General features: G+C 38.5%; 1 protein-coding gene across 1 annotated transcript in view; it reads right to left on the bottom strand.

Annotated features, from left to right (window-relative positions):
• MED27 (mediator complex subunit 27) overlaps positions 1-14543 on the bottom strand; it is a 95980-nt gene extending 81437 nt beyond the window's left edge. Inside the window, exons 1-2 of the mRNA XM_010570885.1 lie at positions 14321-14543; positions 11429-11573 (exon numbers count right to left, since the gene is read on the bottom strand). Of these exons, the coding sequence (XP_010569187.1) occupies positions 11429-11573; positions 14321-14526 (351 nt within the window). The 5' untranslated portion in view covers positions 14527-14543. The remainder of the gene's footprint in view (positions 1-11428; positions 11574-14320) is intronic.
• Positions 14544-15070: the final 527 nt, after the last annotated feature.

Below are 15070 nucleotides of genomic sequence, written 5' to 3'. Positions count from 1 at the left end.
GGGGGGGAGAACGCAAGCCCGTTTCTCTAGAGGCAGTATTTTACAACAGGAGCAAAGTCTTGGTTTTCTGTAGAAAAGTCATTCATCAGAGCTCCTGCAAAAAGCAGAACACCAAATTCAAGTATCCCTAAAAGCTGGGTCAGGTATCTGGTGAGATCTGAAACAAAGTTCACCAGCAAAACCAAACATTTTAAGAAGAATGTAAAATGACCACATCTACTGCAAAGCATGGACTTCCTTAATGGCTTGCTTAATGTTATTAGTGAAATCTTACAACTTTGGGGAGAACAGACATCTTGCTTCAAATTATGAAGCAGAATTTTATTTTATTAATAGGAGTATTTTTGAAAGAGCAAATTCACTCTGAAAGGTCATCTGAGATCAACTGCACATCTTTTTCAATACACGTCTATCTATGTTAAAACCAAAAGCCAGGAACAGATATGAACAGTAATGGTACTGATGTCATGGTCTGTAATTTCTTATTCACATTCTTCAATTGTCACAGCATAAGAGCCACAAAAAAAACCACTCCTGCAGAGCAGGATTACTCTTTCCTCCCAGGAAAGTAAAAATCAGTATGCATGGATCCCAACAGGCAAGAGATTTCAAGAATCACCATAGATCTTCTGGCTACATGCCTTCAACATCAGAAGCTCAGTATTAACTACTGCTGAATATAAAACTGCTGCCACATTTTTGCCAAATGTGTATTTCCATGAAGCATTTGCCAAACCAGTGGTCTGAACTGCACTTTTGGTTACATACAGCTCCTTACACAAACTACTTTCAATTTTATTAGCTTTTAGGATATTTCCATGTTTTGTAGCCCGGTTATCAACACTATCTGATTAAGATACAATGGGGAAGAATTGAGTATTGCTGATATGCAATTCAAACCATTAAATCATTCTGTGAACTGAGGGGGCCAACTTTAGTAACTCCAAAAGAGAACTCCAAAAAAAAGATTAGAGAGATGAGCACACTTCTGCATTAAAAAAAACAAGTAACAGTCACACAAAAAGACCTGACAACAACAATAGTAGAGAGCAACAGGGTTACATCATTAAATTTTCCATTTTATTTGATTTCTTCCAGAAGCTATCGAAAAAATCTTTTCCATATAAAGAATATCAATGGGATGCTTATCACCTGTATCAGTTATTTTATATTAGTGTTTGTATTCCTTGAATGCCCTTCATATGAAGGTCCCCGAATGCTTTACAAACATCTTTAATTTGCCTCAGAGAAAGTGAGACACAACTATGAGTCTCTGGAAACATCCTCTGTGCTTTCATGGTGGCCACCATCCACTAGATGGTAAGTTAGGCTTTCATCACCAGTAGCAAGTCAGTCTGAGCCACTGAGAACTGAGATAGCAGGCAAACATGAAATTCAGAGGAATGCTGGGTCTGCGGGTTTCTTACAATGCTCTTCTTGTTCTGCAGTCCTACATATTCTTCAATTAATCCCTAGACACCATGGATTTCCAGTTATATTTTGTTGTATTTCTCAACTTTTAAAAGTAAAGCCTTTTCTTCTGATCTAATGGCTGTACTATGACTTATTCATCTGTGCCTGTGCACGGCTTAAAGCAATGCAGTTTCAACCAATTTGGTTTGATGACCACATGTCCTGGTTTTGGCTGGGAGAGAGTTAGTTTTCTTTCTAGTAGCTGGTATAATGTTATGTCTTGGATTTAGTATGAGAAGAATGTTGATAACAGACTGATGTTTTCAGTTAGTCTAAACACTACTTAGCAACAAGTCGAGGATTTTTCAGCTTCTCATGCCCAGCCAGCAAGAAGGCCGGAGGGGCACAAGAAGTTGGGAGGGGACACAGCCAGGACAGCTGACCCAAACTGACAAAAGGGATATTTCATACCATGTGATGTCATGCCCAGTATATAAACTGGGGGGAATTGGCCAGGGGGAGCGGATCGTTGCTCAGGAACTAACTGGGCATTGGTCAGCAAGTGGTGAACAGTTGCATTGTGCATCACTTGCTTTGTATATTCCAATTCTTTTATTATTATTATTGCCATTATTATTTTCTCCTTACTGTCCTATTAAACTGTCTTTATCTCAACCCATGAGTTTTACTTTTTTTTTTTCCGATTCTCTCCCCCATCCTACTGGGTGGAGGGGAAGCGAGTCAGTGGCTGCGTGGTGCTTAGCTGCTGGCTGGGGTTAAACCATGACACCACATTATACAGCTTAGAAAGGGAAAGCGATCACTGACTTACAAATTACATAATACAGCCATCCAACATGAACTGTATGAAGAGTTTTTGCAGAGGAAAAAAAGGAGTTAGGGGAGGAAGAAGTAGGAGTGGGCAGAAGTGTTTTGGTTAAACTAGAGCAACATCAATCATTTCCATCCTGAAATAGGCTAACAGCTAGAACATTAATACTTATCAAAGAAACAGGGGAAAAAAAAACCCACTCATTAGTAAATAAAGGTGTTGCAAAGCATTAAATAATTCCCACCAGCTGACAAGGGGGCTGTGATTTATAATAGTGTGTATTGATATATCACTTCCTATAATTAGGAAAAGTGAGACTAGTACTGCTTACAGCATTATTTTGATCAGAGCCTTGAAAAGTACTGTTGAATAACAACAAATGCTAGGCACAACAATAGAAAAACACCGTATCATGCTCTCAGCCTGTTTCAGATTCAAAACAAAGTATTCTAACAAAATCCAGTAAGAAAGGCAAATTCTGTTTGGACACATATAACCTTATTTCACAATATTATTATTATAATTCTGGGAAGATCACAGGTATAAAACATTCAAACTACATAACAAACAAGCCAGAATCAAAGGCTAATTGTTTCTCATTTTTTTTAAGCAACAAGTTACTCACCATCACTCTTTTCTTCCTGAAGTAACAAACTAACCTCAGTCTACTAAACTGTCAAAGAAATTCAACTAACCTGCATACTGGCAAAAGGTGGCATATGGCAAATTCTCACCTGCCATAGCATCTTTCTGGTAGTGCAAAGAAAAAAGAAATTGGTAATTTTAATTTCCTTTTGTTCCAATTACTAGGTGTCAAAAACACTTTTATAGTTACACATTGCAACAACAAAATAGTTAAGATAGCCTTGGGTTGGACTTCTGTTCAAAACCAGCATAGGAATCAAAGGCAAAGAAACGCAGAGTCAAAGAGCCAAAGATTTCAGGGACTCCTGGCTGAGGGAAGATGCATCCTCCAAAAAGAAGATGGACATAACTGATGTCACCCATCCCCAGTGCCCCCAGATGCTGTTTTAGGCAGGATCTCTAGGAAGAATAAAACCCATCCAACATACCATAGCCAGTGATTCTGCCTGTATTTTTACTGTTGCTATTATTATAAGCTTTCCTGTTTTCATTATGGTTTTCACTATATTCACTATTTTTCCCCACTCACTATATTCACCTTTTTTTTAAAAAAAAAAAAAAAAAAAACAAACAAAAACCCATGTCATTGCATAGCTCAGAGACCCTCAGAAAAATTTCATGTCCCACCTTTTTCCTTCTCCAGTAAAGTATACGTAGACTATTGTAATTCCTGCCCTACCCCACCCCTTACATTTTGGTACAAGCACTTTTTTCCTCAACATAGCTTTTCCAGTGCTTTTTCCCCCCATCACTGTAATATCAAGGATAATTTGCACACTACTTGAATTTGCCACCCCTGCCATTGCTGGTCACTAAAATCAACCCTGCAATAATAAAAGTCAATATTCTCCAGGCAGACAACTGAGCAATAATTAATAACTACAGCAGTTGGAAGCAAAGAGGTAACCACCTGTTTCCTAGACATATTAAAAAAAAAAAAAAGAAAAAAGAACATTGATGTAATTTTGAACGGCAAGGGCATTTCACCAAAACATTTGCCTAAAATCGCACAAAATTAAAAGCCCACAAAGGGCATTTTTCCAGACTGCCAGGCAAACAACATTAGTCACTAGCTGTATAATACTTGGCATCTACAAAGCATTTCTGTCCAAAGAACCCAATGCACTTGAGACACATTTAGACTAGAAACTCTCCGCAGAAGTAGGTTAAGTATTATTATCCTATTTTATCCGTAAGAAAAATGAGGCACAGAAAAAAAATCATGCATCCTGTTCAAGGTTACAACAAAAATTAATAAGAAAAGCAAGAATAGAATCCAATTGGCCCAGCTCCTATTTTGTGCCCCGTGTACAAGAAAACACCAGTTCGTGTATCATTCATTTCTCCAGTGACAGGAATATAAACTCCCATGGTTTATCTGCACAGAAAAGAAGCCCACGGCCAGTAATCCCTAAGAGCCTTTCCACTCCAGCTCCCTCTATGAAGCACTGATTCTGCTCTTACAAAGCAGATTAAAATGTGCTCTTCAGAGAGCAACAGAGATATCCTTGTAGAGACTCATCACTATGCTTCAATTCAAATAGTATTTTACTTCTTCATTTGTTCCCTTCTGTGAGCAAACGAAGGGATTTTTGTCACTTCGCATCTTTTCTTTAAGTAACTTCTTTAGAGCTCCTGCTCACTGAGAATACCAGTATCTCAAGCTGCACCACTAACCTTCCCACACTTAGCCCAGCAAGCACATGATCTTCAAAAGCAACCTCCAAAAGTACTGGGCAAGCAGATGATCCAGTTACCATGATACAGTATTCCTCAATGCCACATGTCTGTCACTGATATTACAGTACACTTGAAAAGAAAATGTTTCCCAATTTGGGTGGATGAAATCTCAGCAGAAGAAGCTGGTTTTCCATGCAACAGTATGTCATAACATTATAACACCGCATTTTTGTAGAAAAAAGTCCTGAAAGGACAAAATCTTGGCCATCTGCCTGAACTTCCAAAGAGCTGCCAACATAATAATTCAGTTACATTGTCTATGCTACTGTAAAACTACATTAAATTCAAAATGTTTGAGCGCATCCAAAATTTAAAATTAATGTTCCTTGGAATGAACTCTTCATTTTACAATCAAGTTGAACAAAAAAAAAAATTACTTCAACAGTGTTCCTCTACTATTATGGTTAACATTTAATGTCATTTATTGTCATTAAACTCAATATTTGTGTCTAATCAATACTAAGCTACCAAGGGCAGTCGTAACAAGTCTGGACTTTCTCTACAGGCTCTATTGATTTCTTTTTTTGAGACCTACAACAAACACAATTTATACAAATAATTTATCAGGGAACACATCAAAATAATTTAATAAACAAAAACTATATATTCCTTTTCTCTTCTGTCATGTGACAGAAAATCATTTTAACTCATTAATGGTAATCTCAACAGTTCGATTTTTAAATTTATGTAAAAACAAGAGGAAGCTATGAAGTAACAAATTTAAATCCAAATATGTTTTAGTGTATTTCCATGTAGATCAACAGTAATTTTTTGTCATTTTGTACTTGCCAGCATATTACTTTTAGATAAATTTGACAACTCCTGTCCAGCTTTGTTCACTTGGAATATTTACAATACACTGATACTGTAAACTTTATGCAAGTTGCCATAATCTTCTTTTCACAGATGAGTAAATTAAATAATTTGATCTAAATCCTACTTACCCAGAGAGTCACAAAGTCAGAAAATCTGATTTTTTGCTTTCTACTTGAAGTCGTAGATAATAGCCTTCCCAAACACACGGTTATCGTGTTTTTCAAGTACCATCTCATGATGATAAAACAATACCACCACCAGTCACATACACCTACACACATAGGTTCAAACTACAGAAGTGTTGGAATTGGAGTAAAGCAAACGGACAAATGCAGCTCTGAAAACAGTGGAGCATACAACACTGCACTAAAGTTAAAATGAAGGAAAAAAATTTAAATAACATCACCTGTTCAAGACTAGAATTGTTCTAAATTTCCCCCACTTCTACTGCTGTTAATATTATTTGAAGGCCTGAAAATAAACTCTTTACTGCAAAGGGCAGCAGTGGGGGAAAAGACAATTTATAACAGACAGAATTTTCACTTGGGCAGGTAAACTCTCCTAATACTGCAATCACTCAGCAACTCAGGGAAGACTTAGTTTGCTGCTATCCAACAAACTCAATGTTTCTTAAGTCTGGTAGAAAGAGTAATTATATAGTGTTGGTTTGCTACTTGATCCATTTTGCATATACACTTCAAATAAACAAACAAAAGCAAATAAGCAAAAAATCTCTACCAGTGATTAAAGCTCAAATGTTGGGCATGAACTACTTGACAGCACCCCATTAAGAGAGGGGAAATTTGCCCTATAAAAGCATTTGCCTTGCTCAGTGGACATATAATAAGCTGTGTATTTTCCGTTCCACTGGAGTCAATGGAAACACCTTAACAGACACTGCCTCGGGCATGCACAGAATAAGGGTATACAAATGCTTTGCCAAGGGCAAAGAGGATGAACAAATACACGCTACAGGCAATAAATAACCTCACTAAAGCAGCAGATGGAAAACAAAAGTTTATACCACTCAAAGAATGAGTTCAAACTCCTGGATTCCAAAAACCTGCATCTACTCTGACTGCCAGCATTACTGTAGCTGCATCAGGCAACCACACCATCAGAAGCTTTATTAAACATTTTATATACGGCTAAGCGTATAACATCAGTTTAATCACATCAAGTTATTCCCCCCCCCAAACCCCTTTTGTCACCCAGCATTGAGAACAAATATCAAGAAACATGCAGTTGCTTAGTAAATGATGCTCTTATTCATGACATTATGGTCTCATCTACTGCAGAAACCAAGAAGCACCCAGAACAAGGAAGGCCAACATAAGGGCACTTGTTATAGAAGTATCCTGAAGAGCAACAGAAGCAAGTTCTTCCAGTGCTCTGTCACAAATATGAGGTCACATCTCTTTTTTTAAAAAAATGGAAACTTAATCAGTATTTCAGTCTAGTAAGTGACTTTTAAAAATTCCTTTCATCTAAACTTATAGCTGATGCATTCTCCCCTGTGGTAGTTTCCCTTGAATTCCAATATAATGCAAGAAGCAAGCACCTGGTAATGAGAGTTAAGACAGCAGCACCCTGCAGATCCAGTCCTGACTGTTCCAAGTAGTATCAGGCCACACGCATACAAAACAGAAACCCTTCTGAGTACTACTGGCATCTTAGATTTCAGCTGCTCAGACACAACAATCTGACTACAAAAAAATTCTCAACAGCCAAGATATATACATAACTACTAAAACCAGAATTCAACTACAATTACTAAACAGAGACAGTCCACATGAAAAAAAAAAAACCTACTGATTTCTACAAACTTCCTAACTTACCAATAATACTTTAACTGCATTACCCATACAGAATGATAGCTCATTTTTATCTTATCTAATATTATATCTTCAGTATTACATTACAGAGCACATATGGATCCTTCTGGGAAACAGCACTTCAACTGTAATGAAGAAAACCTCCTTTCTTAAATAAAACTGAAGAGGAGGGGAAAAATAAAATTATCAAGTAAGACCTAAATACTGTTCCATGGCTACTACATGCCTCCAGAGACTCCACAGTCAGTGAAGTCATTTCCTTGTATGATTTCTACTGAAACATAAAAGAAGCTAAAGCAAAGAAGAAAAACCATTTAGCTCTTGCTTGCAATAAGATCAACTTAAACTTCCTGGGGTTTTTTTGTGAGCTCTGTTAAACACCTGGAAAAGTGAAGTTCCTTTACAGCTGCATCTGTATGTAATTAATGCATTTGACAAGCTGTTGTGTTCCAAAACAGCTGCTTCCATTTTACAGACAAGTTTACCATCTGCAAAACTATTGGGTAAACGACAGTAAGTAAATATCAGGATAGCAGGTGCTAATAAATAACAAGCACTGCCAAGATAACACACTTCTGTAAGGAAAATTTTAATTTTTCCCACTGTACTTTTCTGTGCCCCTGAAGCAGGCAAACTTAAGATACTCAGAAACAGAGAAACTAGCGTTGTGACTCACAGGAGCAGTAAAACAAGGTTCAGGGCAAATATCTCTGAAATCACAATTAAATGCAATCCATCTCCACTGCACTAAGCCAAAGAGTTAGGTCAGTAAATCTGCACTGAAAAGTGGGTCTTCTCACAATACATAACCAGCCACAGATACAAGTATTAATTGTGGTAAATAAAACAAGTTGAAAAGTGTCAGGTAAGTCTAGTCTCCTATGTTAACATTCACATCTTAAACGGAGAATTTTCTATTTATGTCTGTATGATCTTCACTACACTTCGCACCCAGCACTGCTACTTAACCCAAAAAGCTTGTCCGTGCACCCAAGACTAGATCAAAACTGGGCATTTACTTGACCCAGCATCAAAACAAAGCAGCAAATGTAAAGAAATAACTGTTCTAACATCCACTATCTCACGAACCACAAGGAACAATGATTAACACAGCCTCAGCTGAAATTTAAGAAAACAAAACTAAACAATCTATTACTTGTGCAACCAATTTTGCCAGAAAAAGTAAGTCACATAGGTAGATATGATCCACCTCCAGATTTACAAGACTGCTTAAGTTTTAGGTACATTCACATACCCAAAAAAGAACAAATTTGGTAGTACTATGCTTTAAAGAGCTTCACATGGTTTATGGTATTTGGAATGTTACTGTCACTATATTCTCCAAAAACTGGCCAAGGCTATTGTTTCCAAAGCAGAAATACTGATATAAGTGGACCAACTAAAAATCTCAGCTTTTAAACCAACTACTATATAGGACAACTTTTGAAATGCTGGGGGTTTTTTGGTTTGGGTTTTTGCCATTTGGGTTTTTGGTTTGGGGTTTTTTAAGAATTACCATTTCAGGCCTCTGACTGTTCTTTCAATTTTAGATAAAAAAATAATGCAGCAAAGCTTTTTTTTTTTCTTAAATATATAGTACTACGTATAGTGCTTTGATATACCAAACAATAATTTGCTTCTCATGAGACAGTTCAGTTATTATTACCAACCTTACTTATTACTGTCCTACAAGCTACTGCTACCAGCCTCCCCATGTTTTAAAAATAAAGAGAATGCATTGAAACATGCAACACTAAGTCTGTGTAATCATTTTCCCTATATTTCATGAATGTCCTTTTGGAATTGCACCATAGCCCCAAAACTCTACTCCATCTATCCTCCCCTGGCAGCCATGTGGCTATTCATGCCATCAGTAATGCATGAACAACCAAAGAGGGAGGAAAATGCCCTTATCTCAGCTCATTAAAAATACAAGCAAGCCGGCCACAAAGGGGTCACAAATTAAAAATTCAATGCAGACAGACATGAAGTATATTGACATATCACCACATCTCAATCCTCCCTTTGAAGCAATAGAAAGCACCAGACACGTAATAAGAACAGAAGGCAGCCAAAACATGTAATGAAATAACACTTATTCAAGAAGATTATTTAGCAATGAAGAATTAAACAGCAACATACACAAGCATCAATAGGTTCTTTGCTGCTAATGGTAAATCCAGCAGTTAATACCCTTGCACAGGCAACACACTTGCTGTTAGAAACAGGGGCAACCTATCCATGCCTGCTGGTTACTGCAAACCCTAGAAAGGATATTAGTAAAGTTCAGAAGAACCATTAGGTAGAAAGTAGCTATTTAAATACAACTTAAAACAGTATCTTTCATTTTAGCTGTAAAACAAAAGTGAAAGACAACAGAGATAAAAGAAAAAAAAAAACCCGGTTTTCTCCTGGAACACTTAACTGTGTATATGAGTACACAGGATAATAAAACCTTCTCCTTTCTGAAATCAGAATCCAATATTACGAAAAACTGCTCTTCAAAGCTCCGTAACACTCTCAGTTAATAAAAAACTCCATTAGAAGAACTCTGTCAAAGCTATTTCATTATCAACTGAGTTTACTCCGATAATGACCTAAAAAAGTAATTAAATCACCGACGACTTAACTGCATTAGAAGTTTAGAAGTTTTTATATATACATTAGATGGTTTTATTTTTTTCTGAAAGTAGCAAATGAATTATTTTTCTTCAATGCCAATAATCTGCTCCTAACAGCAAGAAACACAAGCAAACATGAAACATCTTCTCAATTAATAAATCTACTTAAAAACCCTTCCTGTCCCCCATTTTCCAACCATACCAAAGTTCTATCAATGCTGAATTCTACTGATTTTAGAAGATGTTAACACATATTTGTATTCTGAAAAGTGACCATACAAACATTATTGCAGTATTCATACAAACATTATTGCAGTATTCTACTGCAAATCTGAATAATGTTAGATTGGTTGGCTCAATGTGTAACAAGAATTTGCCTACAAAGTATTTGTGTAGTCTGAAAGTCTTCCTTGCTCATGTATCGTAATAAATAATTTAAAGTGGAATAGTTTCTTTTAATGCCCTAAATATTTTCAGATTTATTATTCCTGCTTACCCCTGCTGTCTTGTATAAGGTTGCTAAAAGCTACAACTCTGGAATCTCTCATTAGTAATAATTACCATAACAGAAATTAATCCATCTTTTACATTTTGTAACAGCTCACTAGTATTTCAAACATATTTTTAAGAAAGCTTTTAAATACTTATTCATTTAAGTATTTCTATGAAAAGTAATAAGCATGCTCAAAAAATACAGGATGTGAACAGAGACCAGTAATAATTGCAATAATGCAATGTTTACTTATTTAAGAAAATGGATGTGAGGAAAGGAGGGAAGTAGACTATGTTCAGAGCAGAGAAGGAAACATACCTATACAATTTGTCTCTAGATATATTTCAACACACAGGTTTATAGAACTGAATTATGCTCATGAGAAAGAAATTTCTTTCAACAAAAACAATTTTTTTTTAAATGTAAAAAACTGCATTATCTGCCCCCCCGCTTTTTTTTTTTTTCACATTACTTAATGTTCAATGAAATATATACAGTCTGAAAACACTAGGTATGCCAAAGCTGTTGAATACAAAGTTACTTCTGAGACCAGGTGCAAATGTTTTTTAGCAGCAGAAAATGGTATGATAAAGTATCAAGATTTCTGATGATGACAACTTCCCTGTATGTTTCTCTCCTAGAAATAGGTTTGGAGGTGACATAAGGTGTTGGTTCTCTGCTCTAATATCCCACTGCCCTCTACTACAGTGTTTACTGCCACATGCAAGGACACAATACACTTTTATTTTATAACTACATAAGATGCTAAACAGCTAACATGGAAAGTATTGTTCTGCTTGGGAGTTAACACCCCCTTTGAAAAACAAGGGCATACCTCAGTATCACAGAAAAGTCTCCTCTCAATTAAAACACCACTTTCACCCTTGAAAATACACTGAGGCACATATTATGCTCCTCAATTTCATAAAAACTCAGCAATTTTGACAGTCTCAAACACTCAGAAATCTACTGTATCACAAATCAATCATTCTGTAGGAATACACAACTCAATTACATAGATGTATTCTGTTACCTTATTTGACCATTTGTAGGCTTGAAGAAGTTGGCTGTAAAGAGGTGTTTTGTCCTGCACAGGATCTAGGCTCAACAGTCCACTGTTGTGCAGGGGGTGGTTCTCAGATGGTTTACCAACTAGGTTGCTCAGACGCTCCAGTTCACTGAAAGAAAACAAAATGGCATTTTTTTTTAAAGTCAGATGGGCAGATACAGATATCAGAGATGTACAATCCTCCTGCAGGGACAGCAATCATGCATGAACGCTATTTTAATATCTAAGTGAGCTTTAAATACCTCCCCAAATCAACAAAAAACATAATCACTCTCATTACCCAAACAATTTAAAATGGTCTGTTAGTCGTTAAGCTCAGTGCTTCTTAAAAGAGAAAGTACAAGTCAAGAGTCTTTGTAAGACAACCTGGAAAGAGTCAAACTATTGCAGGTCCTGTTCACAAGCACTTCCAGAACCCAGGGCATCTTCTGAGCAATGCATACCCTCAGAAACTACAAAATTCTGACTTTAGCATTGCCTGCAATACTAGAAGTATTTTTTTTTACCATCCAGCAGGCAGATGCCTCATCATTTCATTAAAGAACTAGAAGTTAACATTGTCCTCATATAAATATACAGAAAAACTGGCATTAGTCCCATGCCTGGAGATGGTCCTGCAAAGTTTGTGATTACTCTAAGCAAGTATACGCATTCCGAGTTCTCAGGGCAAGGAAGCATCTTCTGATTACCACGAGCAATTTGTAGACATGCATAAAATACTCAACTAAAGCACAATAAGCACCATTTTTCCATTAAAAAAAAAAAAAATCTCACTGTGAAATGATGTATTATTGCTTCATATCTCATTTGTCAAACACTACATTTAATAATAACAAAAGTTAAGCAATTTTTAAAACTTGCATTAATCAACTGTAGAAGAAAGACTGGCTACGTTGCACAGATATAAAATGCAGTTTTTCAAGTGACATGACTAATCAGGTGCCTTTCCTTTTGACTTCCGAATGTTACATCCTACTCTGAACTTCAGAACTTCCACTACATTAAAAGCAGGATTCAGACCCTTCAAAGGGTGACTTCTGAAAATCTCTGTAAAGAAAAATTCCAAATATCTCAATTTGCATTTAATGAAGGTTATGAAAATAAACACCAACTATCAGGGAACTGACAGTTAAAGAGACTTCCACACTTTACTGCCACAAAAATCTCCTTTATTAGTCATCATTTCTTCAAGCTTACATGGCCTGGATTCTTTCTAAGCCCCTGGTGCTGTGAACACTCATGAATGTACTTAATATTTCTTGATGAAAAAATACAACAAAATAATTGTGAATAGCTATAATAACTAAGGATTTGTTGAACAGGGACCCCAGTCAATACTTTCATGACGTGAGCCAAAGTCCACTGATAACTTTAACTTCAATACACCTTGGAGCATTCCTTTGCTACTTGGAATCTGTGCTTCCCAAACACGTAACAGAATATGTAACAGATGCTATATAAATTACAATATTTTGGGGCAGTTATGTTTCAAAAAAGACAAATTAAATATACTCCAAAATATTTTAAAAAGTTATCTTGCAAGGAATCAGGAAAGAAATGGTCACCAAAGCACTGATAAGCATATCCACTAATGCTGTGGAAGAGACAGGAAAAGGAACTGATGAAGTTTGATCATGAAGCTACTTTTCAGGTATGGTAGTAAGGACAAGGAATGACTGCAAAGAGTCGCACAAGAACTTCACAGCACTGAAACGCTGGATGATACACTGCAAAGTAGAAAAGTGTAAAATACTACACATGAGACAAGATAGGTCAGAGCCAATTGCTATCTATTATTGTTTGGGAACAAGATTTCGGGGTTATACCAGATAATTCTTTAGAAAGCTACCGAGCAAGACAAGAAGGATAACCAAAGGAACGGCACAGCTTCCCTGCAGGGAACCATGAAGCCTCCTCAACTTGAAAACTATAAAAACCAAAGGGATACAACAGAAATCTATAAAGCTGTGTACAACATCATTCATAAGAATGATTATGTACCATCTTTCCCAACAGAAGGGAAGAAGTAGGTAATAAGTTATATTACCATGATCAGAACTAAGAATCAGCAAGGCCTATTAGCCAGCAAGAAACAAATTCTTGTACGCAAGACCCTGAAGACTAAACCTCTGGAGGCCTGAAAATGTGCTGGAAAAGGGTGGTTACGTGCTTGCCCTGCCCTTGGACATCTCCTTGGACAGTGCTGATGGCTCCCAGGAGGACAGAACTGAACCCTGCAGTCCTCTGGCAGGATCCACACGGACCATCAGCCTCAACAGTTTGTCTCCATTTACATGAAACACACCTGCTGGTACTAAACAGCTCTACTTAAGTGTACTAACTTTCCAGCCTTACAAGTTTTAGTAATAAAATGACCATTCTTGAACCACTTGGATGTTACTCAATAGCCAGAGCCTATAAAGTGTTTAATTTTTTTTTTAACACAAAAACTTCAGAAAACAAAGAAAGATCTCCCTGCAACCAAAAGCATTCACCTTGCCAATGCAATCCCACCGACGGCTCCTTTTTAAAAACAAAACAAGAACAAAAACCAGGTAACTATTATAAGCAGCGTTCATCCCTTTGGAGACTCTGGAATGAAACACCACGAAGGGATAGCATGCACGAGGTTGGAAGGAATAAAATGGAACGTTTTCGCATGGATTTGCCTAAAACTTTCCCCGGGAGTGGAAACGGCACCGCCGGGCGCCTCTGAGGGGGACAGGCCCTGGGGGCGGCGGGCCCCCCCCGGGACTCCTCTCCCTCCCACGCCGCCACCGCAGGGCCAAGGCCGGGGCCGGGGTCCCGGCTGCACACCGACGCGGGGGGAAAGCCCCCTCAGGGCCGGCTGCTCACCCCAGGTCGCGGCTGACGGAGTGCAGGCTCTCCTGGAAGGCGGCCACGAAGCCCTTCTCACGACCCTCCAGGGTCTCCTTGTTCCGCATCCCATCCTTCAGGCAGTCGAAGACCCGCGTCACGCTGGAGCGCAGCGCCTGGATGGCCGCGATGGCCTGGGAGAAGGCCTCCAGGTTCACCCCGGGGCTCAGCACCCCCTCCGCCATCTTGGCCGGCCGGGCCCGGCCTCTCCCCGGCGGGCCGTGAGGAGCGCGGCGAGGCCGCGGCGGCCCCGGGGCAGGCTGGGAAATGTAGTCCGGGCTCTGAGGGGGGCGGGGGCGAGCAGCGGGGCTGGGAGGGAAGCGGCGCTTCCCTCAGGCGAGTCCCTCACAACGGGTCACTTTTAAGCCTTTTATCCTCTTTTTCTAACCGCGGGGATTTCTTCGGCAAAAGCGGGGCTGCCCCACGCGCCCCGGGACTGGAGCGGCTGAGGAGATGTCTGCCCGGCCCCGGGGCCAAAGAAACGAGCACTGGCACGCATGTATCTCTCCTTCCTCAGAAACGTATTTTTTCCAGTCAAATGTCCTCTTTTGTTTTGTTTTCCTGTGCTGTGCATCATTCTCTGCTCGCAATATAGGGTATATTCCCTCATCGGGATGTTCTGTGGAGCTGTAGGGTGTTTTCCAGGCATAGAGCCAGAAATAAAACCGTTTAAAATAGGAAGCAAGGGCCCCATTCCTGCTGCAACAACTGTGCTTGGCTTTAAGCAAG

The sequence above is a fragment of the Haliaeetus leucocephalus genome, unplaced genomic scaffold (assembly GCF_000737465.1).
Source record: "Haliaeetus leucocephalus isolate CR32 unplaced genomic scaffold, Haliaeetus_leucocephalus-4.0 Scaffold306, whole genome shotgun sequence".
In the NCBI taxonomy this organism is placed as follows: Eukaryota; Metazoa; Chordata; class Aves; order Accipitriformes; family Accipitridae; genus Haliaeetus; species Haliaeetus leucocephalus.
This window is presented reverse-complemented; position numbering and strand designations above follow the sequence as displayed.